Source organism: Ammospiza nelsoni, chromosome 22 (genome assembly GCF_027579445.1).
Source record: "Ammospiza nelsoni isolate bAmmNel1 chromosome 22, bAmmNel1.pri, whole genome shotgun sequence".
Classification (NCBI taxonomy): domain Eukaryota; kingdom Metazoa; phylum Chordata; class Aves; order Passeriformes; family Passerellidae; genus Ammospiza; species Ammospiza nelsoni.
The window spans coordinates 1,735,187-1,757,582 of record NC_080654.1 but is presented as its reverse complement, the minus strand read 5'-3'; the positions used below and the strand labels follow the sequence as shown (position 1 = coordinate 1,757,582).

At 43.9% G+C, this 22,396-nt stretch overlaps 1 protein-coding gene across 3 annotated transcripts; it reads left to right on the top strand.

Annotated features, from left to right (window-relative positions):
- The first annotated feature begins 755 nt into the window (after positions 1-755).
- Positions 756-18,172, top strand: LOC132083122 (Golgi integral membrane protein 4-like). 3 transcript variants are annotated; one of them, XM_059487671.1, is made up of 13 exons: positions 756-1,205; positions 4,642-4,716; positions 5,948-5,997; positions 6,341-6,394; positions 8,095-8,245; positions 8,478-8,560; positions 9,309-9,455; positions 10,953-11,110; positions 11,985-12,157; positions 12,999-13,060; positions 13,484-13,648; positions 15,343-15,414; positions 17,685-18,172. In XM_059487671.1, the coding sequence occupies exons 1-13, from the start codon at positions 1,019-1,021 to the stop codon at positions 17,793-17,795; spliced, it is 1,488 nt and encodes a 495-aa protein (XP_059343654.1). In that variant the 5' UTR covers positions 756-1,018; the 3' UTR covers positions 17,796-18,172. The 3 variants fall into 3 exon arrangements, with proteins under 3 accessions (XP_059343654.1, XP_059343652.1, XP_059343653.1); XM_059487669.1 differs by having other exon boundaries at positions 8,095-8,350; XM_059487670.1 differs by having other exon boundaries at positions 8,095-8,350; positions 15,343-15,427.
- The last annotated feature ends 4,224 nt before the right edge of the window (positions 18,173-22,396 follow it).

Below are 22,396 nucleotides of genomic sequence, written 5' to 3'. Positions count from 1 at the left end.
CTGGTAGAACCATGGGCATCACACACCGCGAGCATCACACACCTGGATACAACACCTGGTAAAACCTTGTGCATCACACACCTGGGTAGAACCATGAGCATCACACACCTTGTGAAACCAGCTGAGCTCTGCCAAAAGAGAGGAGCCCACACGTCCAGAACACCTTGGAAGTGTCCAAAGCCGGGTTGGACAGGGCTTGGAGCACCTTGGGCCAGTGGAAGCTGTCCCTGTTTTTCCCAGCCCCAAACCATTGGGAAAAAGCCAAATTCCCATCGTTCCCCTCCTCCCGCCCTCCTGCCTTCATCACCTCCTATTTTCCCGAGGACAAATCCCGATCTTTTGCCTGCGTGAGGACAAACCCCATCTTTTGCCTGCGTGAGGACGCTGCTGTGAGGATGCTCTGCCGCTCCATCCCTTCCCGCGTCCCGTTAGCAACAGGGACGGGACACACGGACAGGGGGCTCCGGGTGGTGCCGGCTCCCGGGTCTCATCACTCTGCTGTCCCCCCCCGGTCCCCCCGTGTCCCCGCAGCCCCTCCCGCTGCCGAGGGCGGACCCCGGGCCCCGCAGCCCGGATGCCGCCGCCGCGTTCCTGCGTTCCTGGCCGCTCTCCCGGCGCCGCTTCCTGCGGGATCCGCCGCGGGGAGGGGGCCCGAGGGCTTCTCCTCCTCTCGCCGGGTTATTTTTTCCGGTGGGAAGAGCCAAAGGCGGCGGTACCCCCTTCCCGCCCCCCTCCCTCCTCTCCTCCGCAGCAGCACATGGGAAGCAAAAGTTTTCCTCCTCCTCCTCCTCTTCCTCCTCCTCCTCCTGCTGCCGCTGCCGCTGCTCGCTGCCCTCGCCCCCCGAGGATGCTCGGGCTCCGCTCGGATGTCCCGACGGACAGCGGGGAATAGAGCGCGGCTGGGAGCGGAGCCGAGCCCGCATTTTCCGCGGGGATCCGCGGGGAGAGGAGCGGCAGGGCCGGAATAACGCGATGGTTTAAGAGCGGCACGAACCGGGCTGCGCTGCCCCGCTCCGCCATGGGCACCGGGATGTGCTCCCGCAGGCACAAGGGGCTGCTGCCCTCGGCGCTGGGTCTGCTCTGCCTGGCCGGCCTGGCCTCGGCCGCGCTGCTCTACGGCCGCCTCCAGAGCCAGGTGCGGGGCGCCGAGGCGCTGGCGCAGAAATACAAACTGCAGCAGGAAGCGCTGTCGGCACAGCTGCAAGGTGAGTGAGCGACCCCTCCCGAGCCACAGGTGAGTGAGTGACCCCTGCGAGTGACCCCTGTGAGTGACCGCAGGGTGAGTGAGTGACCCCTCCGGAGCCCCAAGGTGAGTGGGTGAGTGACCCCTGTCAGTGACCCCTGTCAGTGACCCCTGTCAGTGACCCCTGTCAGTGACCCCTGTGAGTGACCGCAGGGTGAGTGAGTGACCCCTCTGGAGCCCCAAGGTGAGTGAGTGACCCCTGTGAGTGACCCCTGTGAGTGACCCCTTCAGAACCCCAGAGTGAGGGGACTTCAAGATGAGTGACCCCTCCAGAGCTGTCCCTGAGAGTGAGCACAGGGTGAGTGACCAGCTCTGGACTCCCAAGATGAGTGACCCCTCCAGAACTGTCCCTGTGAGTGACCCCAGGATGAGTGACCCCTCCTGAGCTCCAAGGTGTGACCCCTCCGGAGCCCCAGGGTGAGTGGACCCCAAGGTGAGTGAGTGACCCCTCTGGAGCTCCCAGGTGAGTGAATGACCCTGTCTGGAGCTCCAAGAGTGAGTGACCCCAAGATGAGTGACCCCTCCAGGGCCCCAAGATGAGTGACCCTTCCTGGGCTGTCCCTGTCAGTGACCCCTCCTGGGCTGTCCCTGTGAGTGACCCCTCCGGATCTGTCCCTGTGTGCTCACTCTGCCCCAATTCTCTCCCTCCCATCCACAATCAGGGTCCCCCGTTCATCCCTTGGCTCTGAGGATGCTGAGCTGTTTCCTTCCCCCATTTGGGTGTCAGGAATCGGGGCTCACATTTGAGTGGGAATTGGCAAAGAGAGGTCAGAGCTGGGCGGGTGAGCTCGGCTGTGTCGCCTCTATTCCATTTATTCTCCCTTTGGCTGCAATTCCCAGCCCCTGTCAGGCCAAACGCGGGGCAGTAAAATCGCGGGGCGGGCTCGGGGAGGCGGCTCCGCTCCCTCTGCCCCGAGTGGGAGCCAGCAGGGAGGGAAGGGAGCTGATCTTCCCTCGAGTTTTGTCCCAGCTGCTGCAAGGGACAAACCCACCTCGATCTAGAGAGGTTGGTGTGGACTAAAAAAGTCTGGACTAAAAAAGTCCAGGACTAAAAATGTCGTGGCAGCATTTAGGGGCTGATGGATGCTGCTGATTTTTAACTCCCTAAAAAGAGGGGGAAGAAGAGGAAGAGGAATTGGCTTCTCTGATCCTGCTTGTTCTCGAAACGTTGATCTGGGATTTTAAAAGTCGTGGCAGCATTTTGGGGCTGATGGATGCTGTAGAGTTTTAGCTCCCTAAAAGGAGTGGGGAGAGGATGAAGAGGAGGAAGAAGAATTGGCTTTTCTGATCCCTCTGACAAACCCACCTCGTTCCTGAGACTTTGCGTTGGACTAAAAAGGTCTGGGAATAAAAAAGTCGTGGCAGCGTTTTGGGGCTGATGGAGCTGCAGATTTTTTGCTCCCTAAAAAGAGTGGGGAGGGAAGAATCAAGAGGAAGAGTTGGATTTTCTGATTCTGCTGACAAACCCACCTTGTTCTTGAGACATTGGGTCCGGGACTAAAAAAGTCTGGGACTAAAAAAGGATGGGGCTGATGGATCCTGCAGATTTTTAGCTCCCTCAAAAGCAGGGAAGAAGAGGAGGAGGAAGAATTGAATTTTCTGATCCCACTGACAAACCCACCTCCTTCTCGAGAGGTTGATTCAGGATTTAAAAAGTCGTGGCAGCATTTTGGGGCTGATGGATGCTGCATGCTGGCATTTGGGGTCTGGAGGGATTTCCCGACATGGGAAGAGATGAGAATCTTGACTCCATGGTTCAGAAGGCTGATTTATTGTTTTATGATATGTATTATATTAAAAGAAAATGATGGATTAGAGCTATACTAAAATAATGGAAGAAAGGAAAAGGAAAAGGATGATAGCAAAATCTTGTGACTCTCAGAGTCTGATACAGCCAGACTGATTGGCCATTAATTAGAAACAACCCCATGAGACCAATCCCAGATGCACCTGTTGCATCCCACAGCAGCAGATAATCATTGTTTTTCTTTTCCTCTGAGGCTTCTCAGCTTCTCAGGAGAAAAAAAAAAAAAAATCCTAAGGAAAGGATTTTTCATCAAATCTGCGACGGAATTTTTCATAAACTTTTTCATGCCTGTGCCAGGTTCCCACCTGCAGCCCCAGTGTGGGGCGTGCAGAGCTCAGCAGGGCAGGAATTAACCCGAATTATTCCTCCCTGCTGTGCCAGCACCTCCTGCATCGCCAGGGTGGGACAGTGGCAGCCTCAGGGCACCCCAGTTTTGGGAACAGCAGCCCAACAACTGAGCCAAAATCATCATTTTTCCCCCCAAAGCGTGAGCTCAGCCCGGCGCTGGCATCCCAACCCCTGGCAGAGCCAGAGCTGCCATTCCCAAACTGTTGCCATGGTTCCCCTGCTTTATTTTTTATTTTGAGCAGACATTCCAATGAAATCCAATGATTTCAGCAAAGGCAAATCTGCATTTTTGGGGTTTGGCTGCTGGGGGAGCCTGGCAAGGGGCAGAGGGGAGAGATGCTCTGGGGAATGATGCTGGCACTGCCGTGGTGCCTGATTTTTTATTTTATGGTAGGAAAAATCAGATTTTTTTCTTTAATGGTGGGAAAAAACCTGATTTTTTTAATGGTGGGGAAAATATCTGAGTTTTTTTAATAGTGGAAAAAAAATCTGATTTTTTTTTAATGGCGGGGGAAAATCAGATTTTTTTAAAGGTGGGAAAAAATCCGATTTTTTTAACGGTGGGGAAAATATATAATTTTTTTTTAATGGTGGAAAAATATCTGATTTTTTTTTAATGGTGGGGAAAAAATCTGATTTTTTTAATGGTGGGGAAAATATAATATTTTTTTTAATGGTGGGGAAAATATCTAAATTTTTTTAATGGTGGAAAAAATATCTGATTTTTTAATGGTGGGGAAAATATAATATTTTTTTTTAATGGTGGGGAAAATATCTGTTTGGGGTTCTTTTAATAGTGGAAAAAATATTTGATTTTTTTTTAATGGTGGAAAAAGTATCAGAATTTTTTTAACGGTGGGGAAAATATCTCATTTTTTAATGGTGGGGAAGATATCTATTTTTTAAATGGTGGGAAAATATATATATTTTTTTTTTTTTAATGGTGGGAAAAAATCCTATTTTTTTTAAATGGTGGGGAAAATATCTGAATTTAAATGGTGCGGAAAATATCTAATTTTTGTTTTTAATGGTGGAAAAAATATCTGATTTTTTTTTTTTTTTTAATGGCGGGAAAAATCTGATTTTTTTTTTTTTTTAACGGTAGGAAAATATCTGTTTTTTTTTTTTTTTTTTTTTTTTTTTTTTGTTTTGTTTTTTTTGTTTTTTTTTTTTTAATGGTGGGGAAATAGCTGTGGGGAAAGCTCAATAAATGGAGTTTGTCCTGCTGTGCCTCTGTCCCCAGTGGTGTACGAGCACCGGTCCCGCCTGGAGCGCTCCCTGCAGAAGGAGAGAGGGGAGCACAAGAAGACCAAGGAAGGTGAGACCCAGCTGTCCCCAAAGGCCACAAAGGCCCCGGTGCCCCAAGGTGGCTGAAGAAATATATAGAAATATAGATATGCTGAACAGTGCTTTATACAAACATCACAACCAAATAGAAATAGAAATAGAAATAGAAATAGAAATAGAAATAGAAATAGAAACTGAACAATGCTTTATTCAAACATCACACCTCTAAAATATAAATATAAATATAAATATAAATATAAATATAAATATAAATATAAATATAAATATAAATATAAATATACCCGCAAATGTAAATATGAACATGCCTATAAATGCAAATATAAACAGAACAATGCTTTGTTCAAACATTACAACTTTATTATAACTATAACTATAACTATAACTATAACTATAACTAACCATAACTGTAACTATAACTATAACTATAACTAACTATAACTGTAACTATAACTATAGCTGTAAGCATAAATATAACCATAAACATATAAATATATATTTAAATAAATATATATATATAAATATAGATATGAATTCAAATATAAGTGTAAACTGCACAGTGCTCTATTCAAACATTACAACTTTATTATAACTATAACTATAACTATAACTATAAATGTAAATATACATATTAATATAGATATTAATAGAAATTTAGATATAAGTGTAAACTGCACAATGCTCTATTCAAACATTACAACTTTATTATAAACTATAACTATAACTATAAACATATAACGTAAATATAAATATACATATTAATATAGATATTGATATATATATAAGTGTAAACTGCACAATGCTTAATTCAAACATTACAACTCTATTATAAATATAACTAGAAGCATAAATGTAACTATAAACATATAAATATAAATAAAAGTGTAAACTGAACAATGCTTTATTTAAACATTACAACTTTATTCTAAATATAAATATTTTTATATATGCTGAACAATGCTTTATTTAACCATTAAACCTTTATTATAAATATAAATATTTATATATATGCTGAACAACGCTTTATTCAACCATTAAACCTTTATTATAAATATAAATATAAATATATATGCTGAACAACGCTTTATTCAACCATTAAACCTTTATTATAAATATAAAAATATATATGCTGAATATATATATTATATTATTATATAAATATTTATATATATGCTGAATATATATATATTCAGACACTACAACCCTTTTACCCACCAAAGTGCCTCCTTTTCTCCCCTTTGCAGATTTTTTAGTGTACAAGCTGGAAGCTCAGGAAGCTCTCAACAAGGAGAAGGTGGGTGTGCTTTGTGCCACAATGGGAAATATTTGCCCCACAATGAGAAATATTTGCCCCACAATGGGAAATATTTGCCCCACAATGAGAAATATTTGCCCCACAATGAGAAATATTTGCCCCACAATGGGAAATATTTTTTTTTCTGGTGCCATCTGAGTCCAGACAAGAAATTCCACCTCACACATTTCATCCCAACCCTGGCAAAAAACAAGATAAAAACTCAACATTTTCCTGCCTTGCATGTTCTGCTGGTTTGGGCAGGTGTTTCTGTGGGTTTTTCTCCCTTTCCTGGATTTTTCTGGGTTCTAATGGCACTGTTGGATCTTTTTTCTCTCCCCAGCAAGACTCCATGAACAGATACGGGGCCCTCAGCTCCCAGCACAAGATCCTGAAGGTAAGGGAGCTTTGGCTGCTGAGTTTTAGGGATTTTCTTCGTAATTTTTCTATTTTTCTTTATAGTTTTTCTTGCTGCAGCGTCAGCCCTTGAGCACTTTTATCACCCAGGGTTCGGCTGCTTTTTCTGTGTCTCTCAGTGTGAAAATGGGATTTATCCATTGGAGCTCACCTTTGGGCTCCCACCAAATATTCCAGTCCGTGGAAGAGGCTCAGCTTAAAGCATTTTATAGCATTTTAAAGTATTTTATAGCATTTTATACAATTTTATAGCGTTTTATGCCATTTTGTACCATTTTTTTAGCTTATCACCTGCCCTACCTGAAGCACACCTGGATGTTCAGTTTTGATATCGTTGGAGCAATGCAACTGGGGGCTGCTGGGGCGGTTTTTAAAAAACACTTTTGGTCTGAACTTGGCAGAGAAATGCTGATTTTAGCCCGGTGTGGAGAAGCAGGGCTGGGTTCCAGCAGCCCCCAGCACCCCTGGGCTGCATTTCCTGCGCTGAGCTGGGCTGGCTCTGGATTCCAGCGGGGGAAAAGGAAGCACAGTTCTGTCTCTTGGGCATTTTCCAGCTCTGTGGGTTCTGGGAACGCTCTGCAGCAGCAAAATTCCTCCTCATAGCAACTGCACCACGAGCAGAATGCTCTGCTTCTCTCAGGGGACACTCAGAGCTTTTTTGTATTCCTGGCTCCCTTTCTCCTGCTTCCTTTTATTGGAGGAGTGGGAAAAAAATGTACAAAACAACCCCAACCATCTCCTTTTTTTTCCTAAACTGCGTTTACAGCTGGTGCAAGACAAAACCAGCCCTTGGGACTGCGGGAGATTTCCAAAAAAATGGGATTTTTTTTTTTTTTTTCTCAGAAAATGCAGTTTTTAGCCCATTGTGAGGCTGTGGGTAACACTTCTGTCACTGGAGCCCAGGCAGGAATGTTCCCAGTGGAACTGGCTGGATCAGGAGAGGATCGCTGCCAGGAATGTCATTGTCACGCCTGGGAAATGGGATCTTCATCCTGGGGTCGTTTTGGGACCATTTTGGTTCATTTTGGGGCCATTTTGGTTTATCCTGGGTTCATTATGATTGGGTCCCCCAAATAAACTCAATCTTCAGTTTATTTTGGGACCATTTTGGGAACTGTCTTGGGTTCATTTTGGGGCCATTTTGATTCATTTTGGGGCCATTTTGGTTCATGCTGGGTTCATTTTGGGGCCATTTTGGTTCATCCTGGGTTTGTTTTGGGGCCATTTTGATTCATTTTGGGACCGTTTTGGTTCATCCTGGAATCATATGGGGCCATTTTGATTAATTTTGGGGCCATTTTGGTTCATGCTGGGTTCATTTTGGGGTCATTTTGGTTCATCTTGGGTTCGTTTGGGGGCCATTTTGGAGCCATTTTGATTCATTTTGTGACCATTTTGGTTCATCTTGGGTTCATCTTGGATTCACTCTGAGACCATTTAGGTTCATCTTGGGTTCATTTTGTGACCATTTTGGGTTCATTTTGTGACCATTTAGGTTCATCCCGGGACCATTTTCTTGGGACCATTTTCGTTCATCTTGGGTTCATCTTGGGACCATTTTAGTTCATCCTGGGTGCAGCCCTGGCTGGGCTCTGGTGCTGCCCAAGGTGTCTCCACTGAGGAGATCCTTTCCATAAATGCCTGCTTTATTCCGTAACTCTGACCCTTCTTTCTCCCCAGAACCAGCACGACGATGTCAAGAAGCAGCTGCTGGAGCTGCAGCTGCAGCACAACAGCCTCAGGCTGGAGCACAGGAAGAGCCTGGAGAGCCACAGCCAAAAACTGGCCCAGCTGCAGCAGGAGAGGGACAGCGAGGTCACCAACCTGCAGGGTGAGGGGGAAACACAAAAAAATCAAATTATTGTTCCGAGTCCTGTGGCGAGAAATGAGAGCAGGAGCTGGGGAAGAGCCTGGAGAGAAGGAATTGCTGGAGCAGGTTTGTGGTTCCTGGGCTTGGAGAGGTCTGTGAGGTCAGGAGGGATTTGTGGTGAGAAAGGGAGATGCCACACTTGGAAAAAAATGAAAAAAAAATCTCTTTAAGCAAAGTTCTTCTCCTCCTGCAGACACAGTGCAGAAACTCAGAGAAGAGAGCAAACTCCTCAGGAAAGCTCACCTGGAGGTTCACTCCCAGCTCCTCAGTGCCCAGGTAACCGCCTGGGCAAGCATTCTCTAAAGAATAAATATTGTATAAATAATGAATATTCTCCAAATAATAAATATTCTCTAAGTGATACATATCCTTTAAATAATAGAGAATATTTAGAGTTCCCTGTTCCCAGCAGGGAGATGTTTGACCCCTTGTGAGGTTTCTCTGTGTCCTTCTCCTACCCTCAATGCCCAGGTAACCGCCTGGGCAAACATCCTCCAAATAATAAATATCCTCCAAATAATAAATATTCACCAAATGATAAACATTCTCTAAATGATAAATATTCTACCAATAATGAATCCAGGTCCCAGAGGGGAGATGTTTGACCCTTTGTGAGGTTTCTCTGTGTCCTTCTCCTACCCTCAATGCCCAGGTAACCGCCTGGGCAAACATCCTCCAAATAATAAATATCCTCCAAATAATAAATATTCGCCAAATGATAAACATTCTCTAAATGATAAATATTCTACAAATAATGAATCCAGGTCCCAGAGGGGAGATGTTTGACCCTTTGTGAGGTTTCTCTGTGTCCTTCTCCTACCCTCAATGCCCAGGTAACCGCCTGGGCAAACATTCTCCAAATAATAAATATCCTCCAAATAATAAATATCCTCCAAATAATAAATATTCGCCAAATGATAAATATCCTCTAAATGATAAATATTCTACAAATAATGAATCCAGGTCCCAGAGGGGAGATGTTTGACCCTTTGTGAGGTTTCTCTGTGTCCTTCTCTCCCCTCAGGCGCAGATGGAGGAGTTCAGGCAGCTCAAGGAAGCTCTGCAGAAGATGCCAGGCCTGAGAGGAGGAGGAGGAGGAGGAGGAGGAGGAAGGAAGGGGCAGCAGCCCCTGGTGCCAGCCAGCAGCCAGCTGCAGCCAGGAAGGCACCAGGTGTGGAATTCCCTGGAATTTCCCTGGAAAAGCCCAGGATAAACATTCTGCAAGGCTGCTGGAGCTGTAAAAGAAGAAAGCTCAGAGTTTGCTCTTGTCTTTCCTTCCTTCCTTCCTTCCTTTTTGGAATTATTCCTTTTTTAAACTATTGAATTATTCCCAGACAAAGCTGGATCTCAATTTTTCCTTTTTGGAATTATTGAATTATTCCCAGACAAAGCTGGATCTGAATTATTCCTTTTGTGGAATTACTCATTTTCTGGAACTGTTGAATTATTCCCAGACAAAGCTGGATCTGAATTTTTTCCTTTTTGGAATTATTGAATTATTCCCAGACAAAGCTGGATCTGAATTTTTTCCTTTTTGGAATTATTGAATTATTCCCAGACAAAGCTGGATCTGAATTATTCCTTTTGTGGAATTACTCATTTTCTGGAACTGTTGAATTATTCCCAGACAAAGCTGGATCTGAATTTTTTCCTTTTTGGAATTATTGAATTATTCCCAGACAAAGCTGGATCTGAATTTTTTCCTTTTTGGAATTATTGAATTATTCCCAGACAAAGCTGGATCTGAATTATTCCTTTTGTGGAATTACTCATTTTCTGGAACTGTTGAATTATTCCCAGACAAAGCTGGATCTGAATTTTTTCCTTTTTGGAATTATTGAATTATTCCCAGACAAAGCTGGATCTGAATTTTTCCTTTTTGGAATTATTGAATTATTCCCAGACAAAGCTGGATCTGAATTTTTCCTTTTTGGAATTATTCAATTATTCCCACCCAAACCTGGATCTGAATTATTCCTTTTTGGAAATATTGAATTATTCCCAGACAAAGCTGGATCTGAATTTTTCCTTTTTGGAATTATTGAATTATTCCCACCCAAACCTGGATCTGAATTATTCCTTTTTTGGAATTATTCCTTTTGGGAATTATCGAATTATTCCCAGCCAAACCTGGATCTGAGTTATTCCTCTTCTGGAATTATTGAATTATCTCCAGATAAAGCTGCATCTCAATTATTCCTTTTTGGAATTATTCCCCTTTTGGAATTATTGAATTATTCCCAGCCAAAGCTGGATCTGAATTATTGAATTATTCCTTTTTTGGAATTATTCCTTTCTGGAACTACCGAATTATTCCCAGCCAAAGCTGAATCAGAATTATTCCTTCTTGGAATTATTGAATGATTCCCAGCTAAAGCTGGATCTCAGTTATTCCTTTTTGGAATTATTCCTTTTTGGAATTATTGAATTATTCCCAGCCAAAGCTGGATCTGAATTTTTCCTTTTTGGCTGCATGAGAGGAGGGGTCTTCTACTGCAGGGTGGGCAGGGCTGCAGATTTCTTCTGGAGCACTTGAGGATGTTTTTTCTTTAAAAAAGGAATTTCTGGCCCAGATTTGGGGCTGTTATTATATATATATATATAAAATAGATTTATATTTCTATTTATTTGTATCTATTTATATAAATCCAGGGGTGTCTCCTTGCAGGATGTGGAGATGGAGATGCACATCCAGGTGAGGAGCCACGAGCAGAGCCCGGCCCCTGGGCTGGCGCTGCCTGAGCCAGGACCAAAATCTGCAGCAGAAAATGCGCCAGGGCCAGGCAGGCAGCGCCCAGCAGGGAGCAGAGAGCTGCCACCGCACAGGTTGGTGACACAAAATTCTTCAAAAGGGGCATTTTCACTGGGTTTGGGGACACAGAATTCTACTCTCACCTTTTGGGATGAAGGTGCCCAAAAGGAGCATCGCTCCACTTGTCTTTATTGTGGGTTTGCTTGAAAAATGCGATTTTTTTAAACTGGTTTTGGTGGAATTCCTGGGATTCTGGGCATCCAGTGGACGCTGTACAGATGCGGGGAATAGATTTGTAGAGAATTTTTAAATTTTTATAGAAGGTTTATGTAGTATGTATTTACATGTAAATTTTGAGGTAAGAAATGCTGATTTCAAAATGTTATGGTATATTATATTGTATTATGTTATGTTATATTATAATATATACATTATATTATAGTATATTATTACATATACTATATATAGTATATTTATATAGTATATACTATATATAGTATATCTATATAAAATATATTATTATACATACTATATATATTATATATAGTTATAGTGTATATATATAGTGTATATAAACTATATATAGTATATATATTATATATACTATATTATAGTATAGTATATACCATTATAAATCATTATATGATATATCATTATTGTATTATATAATCATTATTACATTATATTATATTATATTATATTATATTATATTATATTATATTATATTATATTATATTATATTATATTATATTATATTATATTACATTACATTACATTACATCATAGTGTATTATAGTATATATCATTATATTATATTATATATCATTATTTTATGATACTACATGAATATAATATAGTATAATAAAATAATAAATGAGCCTTTGGAGCACATGGGGTCAATGGTGATCATTCCTCCCTGCCAATCCCACCCAATCCTTCTGTTTGCAGCTGGCAGGTCCCTGTGAGCCCAGGGAATGCCCAGAGGGACCCAGGGCCAGGGCAGGGCCAGCCCAGGAGTGCCCAGGACAGCCCCAGGGACGGGCACAGGGGCAGCACCCGGACCCCCGGGACAGAAACAGCGGCACACGGGGACGGGGCCGACCAGGAGGAGCTGCAAATGGGTATGGAAATTATCCATTTTATTTTATTTTATTTTATTTTATTTTATTTTATTTTATTTTATTTTATTTTATTTTATTTTATTTTATTTTATTTTATTTCTATTGGAAACACCAAGTGTTATCTTGAATTGAAGGGAAGGGACTACTGCCAGGCTAAAACCAAAATGTTACATAGGAACATCAGCCTAAAAGGCTGTGAGACTGAATTTTTTTTTTTAAATTAGATTTAAAATTAAAAATTTAAAATGAGATTTGAAAGTTTTAAAAGCAGTCAAACGTAGGTCAAAAGTAGTCAAAAGTCTCTGTTACAATATATAACATTGTAATCCAATGGAAAGTTGCCACAAAGTTAATTTTGTTTTTTCTAACCTACCACCTTTGCTTAATTCTACTGCCCCGGGTATAGTTTATCCAATGGGTTACTGCTACATGTACACAAATATACTTCTATTATAAGATATATTATAATTATATATTGTATATAATAATTATATATATAATATAGATATAATTATATATAATTATAACAATAAAATTTTATATACTAAATTATATATTATATATAATACATATAATATTATATATATTATATTGTATATAATACATATAATATTATATATTGTATATTGTATATTATATGTATGTTATATATAGTATATAATATTATATATATCATGTTATATATTGTATATTATATGTTATATGTTATATGTTATATGTTATATGTTATACATTACATATTATATAATATATATTCTCTATATTACCTATCTCTTAATATATTAGTCATTATATATTTATATACTTTTATACTGTATATTCTTGTCCCTGTCCCTGGCAGATGCAGGAGTCATTGACAGGGAGCTGCACTCCCAGAAAGAGCCCGTGGTCCAGGAGCCCGTGGTGAGTGACCAGAGCATCACAAACCCTTCCAAAGCTTGGGAGGGACCTTAAATCTCATCTGACCCCATCTCCCACTGTCCCAGGGTGCTCCAAGCCCTGCCCAGCCTGGCTTTGAGGAGTTTTCACCTTCTCATCCTGCCCTGTTTCGCCTGGATGCAACTCTGGCTATAAGAGTCCATCCAATAATAAAAGCTCAATCAGTCAATAATTACGCAGAAGTTTCTGTGAACTCCAAACTCCCTGGGTGCAGAGGGATAACAAAGATGGTTTGGGGTTTTTTAACAAACCCTAACAGGTTTGGAGAGGTGCAAGTGCTCCTGGCTTGCTGGGGAAGGCAGGTTGCTGCCTCCTGAGGGAATAAATAAATAAAATAAATAAAGAAAAATAAATAACTAAAAGGCACAAGAGGCTTTTCCTGTCCAGGTGCCAGATGATGCTGCAGATCCTGCCCAGGACCCCAACAACCAGGGGGAGGACGAGTTTGAGGAGGCTGAGCTGGAGAGGCCTGACTTTGAGGAGAAGGTGGGAGCCTCAGAGAAGTTCAAGGAGCCCAGAGTTAAAGAAGAGTGGAAGGAGAAGCCACCAAAGGTGACAACCAGCAGGGCCAGGGAGGGATCCCAGCTGGGGATGGATGGGTGGGCAAGAGAAGTGAAGGGCTGGAAGGGAAACATCAAATCCCTGGTGGATCCACAATCCAAATTCCTGGGTGGATCCATAATCCAAATTCCTGGATGGATCCATAATCCAAATTCCTGGATGGATCCATAATCCAAATTCCTGGTGGATCCATAATCCAAATTCCTGGGTAGATCCATAATCCAGATTCCTGGTGGATCCATAATCAAATTCCTGGCTGGATCCATAATCCAAATTTCTGGTGGATCCATAATCCAAATTCCTGGTGGATCCATAACCCCACTGTGAGATGTGGCAGACAGCAGAAAGCTCTTTGGCAGGTTGCTCAAACCCAACCTATTTTTTCTTCCACTGCTTGTAGTGGAGCTTGAAATTTACATTTCATGGGACTTTCTGGTCTTTTGTTTTCATTCTGCTTGTGGTTTTTATCAGCACAAGCAGCATTTCAGAGCTCTGCCTCCTTGTTTGCTTCCCTGCAGATGGAATCCATTTGTTTCACCAAGTGTTTCTTGCTGCCTGAAGCCAGACTCTGCATCAGGGAAATGTTCATTTGTTTTGACAAGCAGCTGAACGCTGCTTGTTTTAAAAAAAGAAAAGGAGTGTTTTATCTGTCAGGCTCTAAAATCATGATTAATGGTGGGATTAAGAAAAGAAAAAGAAGAAATCCAGGCCAACGAAATCAAATAAGAGAGAGGTGCTGGCACGTCCTTGAGATTAGTGAAAATGTGGAAAGAATTAGTGATGTAAATACCTGGCTCTCAGATCTGGCTGTGCTGTTCTCCCTAAAGCTCTACCCTAAAAAAACCCCAAAATTTTCCAGATGCAACAGCCCTGGGGTACTCCTGCTGCAGGAGAGAGAACTGCCAGCTGCTGGGAAAAGAGACTGGGTGGCAAAAAAATAAATGGAGTTTGTGCTGCCTGATTGTCCCTCTGCTCCCCCTGATCTGCCCTGGGGTGTGGGGCAGGAGCTGGGTCCTGGCAGGGCTGGCAGCAGGCTTTGGCTGCTCACAGTGACCCCAAAATGTGTCAGAAAATCTCTTTTACCAGCCCCAAAATGTGTCACAAAGTCTCTTTTACCAGCCTGGCACTTGAAGGAGGAGTCGGAACTCTTCAGTTCTCATTCTCAAGGTTGTTTATTGTTTCTTATCTATAAAATTCTCTCTCCTGATCTGCTGAGGTCCTCTCAGCAGGACAGACAGAGGCACTCTGGTGTTATTTTTTTATACAAAAAACTACAATATTTACAATTCCTTCCCAATACCTATCACCTGTGTCAGACAGTGAGCTTCTACTCTAAACCAATCCAAAAGTGCCAACACCACCCAGAAGATGGAGGCCAAGAAGAAGAAGGAGGAGAAAGGCTGGACATGCCCAGATTCCTCCATCTTGCCCCCTGAACCCCCATTCTAAAAACCCCAAAAAATCTATTTTTCACCCCACGATAAGTTCACTATCATTCTACTTAAAATTCTGTGCCTTGTAGATCTTCATGTAAGGTTGGTAATTTTTTCCATGGGTCACAATCAAAGTCACAGAGTCCTGGGCTCTGTGCCAGGGTCTCTGAGCCCCCTGGCAGGGACAGACAGAGGGATGTCCTGAATCCCGACATCTGGGCACTCCCAACCCTGCCTGCCTGTGTTTTTCAGGATGCTGGCAGAGCTGCCAAGCCCAGGGAAGAGCCACTGGAGGATTACCAAGAAGATCAGGAGCAAGAAATTGTACGACACCAAGGTTCTTCCTCTTTCCTCTCTGCTGTGGGGTCACCTGGGGTGGGGGTGGCAGCCAGGAATTTGGGGAGATTCAGATTTTGGGGGGCCAGGGGTGAGCAGGGACTCCAGGTCTGCCTCTGCCTGCTCTGTGAGGTGTCCACAACAAAGCTGGAGCTCACTGCTGCCTTTTCCAGGTGTCCAGAACAAACCTGGAGCTCGTTGCTGCCTTTTCCAGGTGTTCAGAACAAACCTGGAGCTTGTTGCTGCCTTTGCAGGTGTCCAGAACAAACCTGGAGCTCACTGCTGCCTTTTCCAGGTGTTCAGAACAAACCTGGAGCTCACTGCTGCCTTTTCCAGGTGTTCAGAACAAACCTGGAGCTCATTGCTGCCTTTTCCAGGTGTTCAGAACAAACCTGGAGCTCACTGCTGCCTTTGCAGGTGTCCAGAACAAACCTGGAGCTCATTGCTGCCTTTGCAGGTGTTCAGAACAAACCTGGAGCTTGTTGCTGCCTTTGCAGGTGTCCAGAACAAACCTGGAGCTCATTGCTGCCTTTGCAGGTGTTCAGAACAAACCTGGAGCTCACTGCTGCCTTTTCCAGGTGTTCAGAACAAACCTGGAGCTCACTGCTGCCTTTTCCAGATGTCCAGAACAAACCTGGAGCTCACTGCTGCCTTTGCAGGTGTCCAGAACAAACCTGGAGCTCACTGCTGCCTTTTCCAGGTGTTCAGAACAAACCTGGAGCTCACTGCTGCCTTTTCCAGGTGTCCAGAACAAACCTGGAGCTCGTTGCTGCCTTTGCAGGTGTTCAGAACAAACCTGGAGCTTGTTGCTGCCTTTTCCAGGTGTCCAGAACAAACCTGGAGCTCACTGCTGCCTTTTCCAGGTGTTCAGAACAAACCTGGAGCTCACTGCTGCCTTTGCAGGTGTTCAGAACAAACCTGGAGCTCACTGCTGCCTTTGCAGGTGTCCAGAACAAACCTGGAGCTCACTGCTGCCTTTTCCAGGTGTTCAGAGCACCCTTTGTGCTCTTTGTGCCCTCCTCCTTTCTATCTGCACCCACCTGCAGCAGCTGAGCTGTGGGGTGCTCCCAAACAGCAACTGGGGGGAATTATAGCAGGAATTACAGGAGGAATTATAGGGGGAATCACAGGAGGAATTATAGCAGAAACTATAGGAAGAATCACAGGAGTAATCACAGGAGGAATTATAGGAGGAATTTTAGGAGGAATCACAGGAGGAATTAATCATAGGGGAAATTATAGGAGGAATTATAGCAGGAACTATAAGGGGAATCACATGAGGAATTATAGGAGGAATTTTAGGGAGAATCACAGGAGGAATCACAGCAGGAATCAGTCACAGGAGGAATTATAGGAGGAATCACAGGAAGAATTATAGGAGGAAATATAGGATGAATCACAGGAAGATTTATACAAGGAATCACCACAGGAATCACAGTAGGAATTAATCACAGTAGGAATTATAGGAGAAATTACAGGAGGAATTATAGGAGGAATCACAGGAGGAGTTATGGAAGGAATCACAGCAGGAATCACAGCAGGAATCAGTCACAGGGGGAATCACAGGAGGAGTTATAGGAGGAATTTTAGGGGGAATCACAACAGGAATTAATCCCAGCAGGAACCAAGGCTGTGCCGGTGCAGCAATGCCAGATCAATATTTTTCAAGCATGAGCTGGACAGGGTCACCTTGGTACCTTCAGACATAGAAATGAGTCCTCTCCCAGTCTCATTCACTCTCTCCCTGCCCTTTATGAGTGGCTCCTGAGGATTTTTCCTGCAGTTTCCCAGGATTGCTGAGGGTTTGGGAATGAAGGGAAATACAGGGTGGGCAGAGCAGGGTTGGTGTCAGGTCTCCTCTCCCTCAGTGATTCCAGGCCTCTTGTAGGTGTCTCCAATGGATGGTTGGAGCTAAAATCCTCCCTGGAGGCTCTGCATGGCCTGGCTGGGGTGGGTGACACAGTTTGAAATGTGGAGGATGTAAAATATCAGCTCCTGCTCTTTCCATCTGCCCCTCATGCAGCAGAGGCAGAGATGTCAAAGCTGCATTGCACTGCCAGGGTATTAAAATGTGCCTAAAACACCTCTGAAGGTGCCACCAGAGGTGGGTTCTGCCCTGTTCTCCCAGGTTTCCAAGCTGGGCTGGTTTGGTGGAACAGTTCTGCTCAGGGACAGCGTGGCGTGCTTTAGGATCTCCTTCTCCAGGATTTCCTTTTTGCTGATTTTTTTCCCTTCCTGGCTGTTCCCTGTGCCCCCAGGAGGATCATGGAGGGGAGGTGGATGACAACGATGACCTGGAGCTTATCCAAGAGCAGAAGGAGCCTGTGGGAAGGCAGGGAGGTGCTGGCAAGAAGGATGATTACTTCTGAGAGCTGCTGGAAATCCAGGATGCTGCAGGAATGAGGGGATGGGAGCTCCTCCTGAAGGAAACACTGCCCAGAGCAAAGGCAGGAGGAGAGAACTCCCCCAAACAAAGAGGGGGTTTGCAGATGAAAATATGAAAATCCCATCTCAGTGTGGGGCCACTGCTGCCTCTGAGATCTCTCAGACTGGGGATGATCTTACCCTGCTGCTTTTCTTAGGAGCACTTTTTGATTTACTGTGTTCTTCGCCCTCTTGTTCTTCACATCCCCTTTCTGAGCTGGAGAGGGTTTTTGGGGCTGGTTTTGGGGGTGTTTTTTACCCCCTCTGGGCAGCAGAGGGGTCCCTGGACTCACTCAAATACAAAGGAATCTGTCTTCATAAATGATTTTGTGTTTCTTTAACACATCCTCTGAGCAGGGTGGGGAGGGAACCAGAGGAAATTTCCTGTTCTTTGCCCTGGAGATGTGCAAGAGCACCAACCACAGCCAGAAAAATGTGTGTGTGTGGATGTGGACACTTTCCTGCTGCAGAGACCCTCCAGAAACTGGGAGCAGATCCCTGCAGAGCTCTCCCTGCCCTGCCCTTGAGCTGTGTGACATTCCTGCTGGCCTCAAAGTGTCCCCAGGAATTCTGTGCCTCCCCCCTGCTGGAGGTGAGGGCTGCCCTGAGATCTTCCCCATGGGGACAGTGACAGCCACGCCAAGAAATAGGGGAAAAAAAGGAATATTTGCAGCCCAATTCATGCAGTTCCAGCCTGGTTGGATTATTGCCAGTCTCCCGGCAGGAGCCAAGGTAAACTTTGTGTCTTCTAGAGAGGTTTTGATCAGCAAGATGGGAGTTGTTGGTGGAGTGGATTGAATCCTGTGGGACTTTACTCAGCCTCCAAAAGACTTAACCTGACCTCAGGGACAAAGAAGGAACAGTCAGCTGGAATTGAAAATGAAAGGAGAATGGGTTTAATCATGATATCTCAAAGCCCAGAGCCTTCTTTAAGTGATAAGAGCAGGGCAGAGCTGTCCCACTCCTGCCCTGAGCTGTGTTCTCCTTCCTCATCACCAGACTCTGGCACCTCAATCACCAAACACAGGGAATTGTGCCTGAATCTCATCACCTGCTAAAAAATCAGAGCATCTTTGTTCTCTATTTGAATTAATTGAGCTCTTTCTAATCCCTTGTTTGTGGCATATTTTGCAAGCACTTTTAGGCACTGGGGAAAACAATATTTATTTCCCAACAAGCTCAGCCTTTTTCATTTTGACAGCATTGATTATTTTTTTTTTCTTCCACTGGTTGTAATAGAGCTTGAAATTTACATTTCATAGGAGTTTTTGGTTCTTTGTTTTCATTCTGCTTGTGTTTCTTACCAGCACAATCAGCTGTGCAAGTCCAACTCTGGCATGGAGCAGAATAAGGAAAGGGACAATTTCAGGAAATTATCTTTTAGCCAAGAGCCAGAGCTGCTCATGGAGCCCAGTAAGGACCTCACTACCAAACCCTGGTGGGGTTTAAGATGCACAAAATGGCCAACTATCTCTTGTTACAAGGCATTTTAAGGATAAACTATCTAATTAAGAAATGGCACCTAAATTAATTTCCCTATTAACCCAATAACTGATCCCTCGAAATCCTCAATGTGGACTTTTCTGTCCAATTACACAAAACCACCCAAACCCATGGAGAAGGAAGAAGAAGGTAAAGAAGAACAACCTGTCTCCGCCCTAAAGCCTCCATCTTGCTTCATATTTATTTCTATATTCTAAAACCCCAAACTCCTACGTTTTCCACCCTGTGATCCCCAAACCCCAAACTCTTTAAGTTTTTCTTTTCTACCCAACCCCGCACCCACAATCCCAGTTCCATCATTCCATTTTGGAACTCTTCTCCACAGCCTCAGGTCAAATGCAGTTTTCTGTGCCTGTCAGCACTGAAAGTTTTAATTTTAGACAGAAAGTTTAATATTTTCAGCAGCCAGGGTTCCATCACCCCAGCTGTGTTCAGCTCAGCTCTCCCTCCCTGCTCTGGCTGGTTCAGCCCTGACTGGAAGTGAATCAAGCACTGGAAATTAGAAGCCCAATGGGGGTGAGGCTGCTCATGGATTCAGGCTGCAGGAAAATCTAAATTAGGAGGCAGATTCTCTGTGTTTGCACGTCTAGGGTGAGTAATCCTCAGAGTTATGACTCGGAGGGAAGTGCAGCAACTCGGCTGAATGCAAAGCTCCCAGCTTGGAGGGTGCTTTAGGAACCATATGTCATGTGCTGCCCTCAGCCGAGAGCAAACATCTCTGCCCTGGGGACTGTCTGCCCTGGCCACATCTGAGGCTAAAATTAGCAGAGTGCTGCATAAATTGTGAGCTGGAGGTTGTCAGTGCTTCACTGCCTGGCCCACAGCGAGTTCTGACACTCCTTCAGTGTTTCCTTGAGAAGAGACAATAAATCCAGAGGAGGAGAAGCAGAAAAGCCAAACCCTGTGATGGTGCTGGGTCTGGCTGGAGGCTCTGAAGCAATCTGGGATCCTGCTGGGGCTTCTCAGCTTGGAACATCAGAGTTGAGCAGCAGAATGCTGAAGCAATGCCATGAAATAGCCCGGGCTGGGTTTTACTGCACAGAACAAGTCTCAGGAAACAGATGGATTGATAAGAGAGCAAACAATGAGATAAAGGATTCCCAGGGAGCCAGCACAGCCAGGCTGGCCAAGCCAAACCACAGGGTTCTGCTCGGCTCTGCATAAATAATTGGGGTTTTGCCCAGCCACAGTGCAAGGCCAAACAAAGAGTAGAAAGTGTAGTTAACCTGGAGTGTTATAATTTCTTTTATGGGTTCAGGGCCTTCACTGCTGTGCCAACCATTTTCCTTCCCTGCAGCACACTCCAGACCCTTGGATCTCCCAGCAGAACTCAGGGTGAGTTCATCACAAGTTGTTAATAACAAGTTGTTAATAACAAGTTGTTCATCATAGGTTGTACATCACAAGTTGTTCCTCACAAGTTGTTCCTCACAAGTTGTCCCTCACAAGTTGTCCCTCACAAATTGTCCCTCACAAGTTGTTCCTCACAAATTGTCCATCACAAGTTGTCCCTCACAAGTTGTCACTCACAAGTTGTCACTCACAAGTTGTTCATCACAAGTTGTCCATCACAAGTTGTCCCTCACAAGTTGTCCATCACAAGTTGATCCTCACAAGTTGTTCCTCACAAATTGTCCATCACAAGTTGTTCCTCACAAATTGTCTATCACAAGTTGTTCCTCACAAATTGTCCCTCACAAGTTGTTCCTCACAAATTGTCCATCACAAGTTGTCCCTCACAAGTTGTCACTCACAAGTTGTTCATCACAAGTTGTCCCTCACAAGTTGTTCATCACAAGTTGTCCATCACAAGTTGTTCATCACAAGTTGTCCCTCACAAGTTGTCCATCACAAGTTGCTCCTCACAAATTGTCCATCACAAGTTGTCCATCACAAATTGTCCATCACAAGCAGACAGAGGCTGGTGCCAGATCTCCTCTCTGGACACAGCAATGACAGCTCTGGAACAATCATTGCTGTCAGTGCAAGGACACAAAGTTTGAAGGAGGAAAATCTTGGTTTGGCTCCAGCCACTCTCTGAACACGCTCACCTTGCTCAGGAAGGGCTGTCAGAGCTCCAGTTTTTGCATCCTGGCTCAATTCCAAACGTAAATTTGCCAAGAAGTGCCTTCAGCAGCACAGCACCTCTTCTGCTCCAGTGTCTGAGTGTTCTCCAAGCCATAACTGCACCTTCAGCATCCTTTTCTATGCTGATCCTGTTTTTTTATTGATCCCTCTTGGTATCAAAGGAGATTTCTGGCAACTTTCCATAGGCTAGCAGACACCCCCATTCAATCTGGCGAAAAATTAATGTGGAAATAACTTGAAATACTTGATATTGGGAAATTAAAGATTTCCTCAGGAAGCACACACTTGAAAAATCCAACAGGAAAAGGTGCCCTGATGTCAGAACATTCATGTTCAATGCATCAGAAAGCAAAATTATTTAAACAAATTATACTTTGTGTATATGCAAGCCTCACCTCCCAGGTATGATTTGGGTTTGGGTTTGTTCAGGCTGTGAAATAAAAACAGGCCTTGGGGTCTTATTTTTGTTGTATTTTCAAGTTACATAAATCAAATGTTGTTTTTAAAGGAAACATACACAGGAAACTGCAATGTGTTTCTAAATAGGTAACACAGTGAGGAACTACAGCAATGTGTTCAGGCAGATTTCTGAGGAATTTTTTTAAAAATCACATGTTAACTATTCTATTTTACAAGTTAAATATAGACAAATGCTTATGTTCTGCTATAAAAATTAAAATAGGATGCTATGTAAAACCAGATCAAAACTACGGACAAATTAAAAAATTTTTTTTTTTTTTTTGGTCTGAGATGAAATCTGCAACTTGACCAAGACAGGACTGAGCAGCCCCCCAAGCCCTGGAGGGACATGACCCCGGTGGGCACAACAGAGCCCGGGGGAGGCACAGAGAGGCTGCACATCCCCTGTGCCAACCTTTGGGGGATCTCAGCATCCTTGTACAGACATTTGGGGCGGGGTCTCGGCATCCCTGTGCCAACCTTTGGGGGGGTCTGA

What these genes read in the sequence shown, in the direction of transcription:
- LOC132083122 (XM_059487669.1), top strand. Translation starts at nt 1,019, where the DNA reads ATGGGCACCGGGATGTGCTCCCGCAGGCACAAGGGGCTGCTGCCCTCG. An exon ending in GCTGTCGGCACAGCTGCAAG is followed by an intron (nt 1,206 to 4,641) that starts GTGAGTGAGCGA and finishes CTCTGTCCCCAG; the next exon opens with TGGTGTACGAGCACCGGTCC. An exon ending in CCCAGCTCCTCAGTGCCCAG is followed by an intron (nt 8,561 to 9,308) that starts GTAACCGCCTGG and finishes CTCTCCCCTCAG; the next exon opens with GCGCAGATGGAGGAGTTCAG.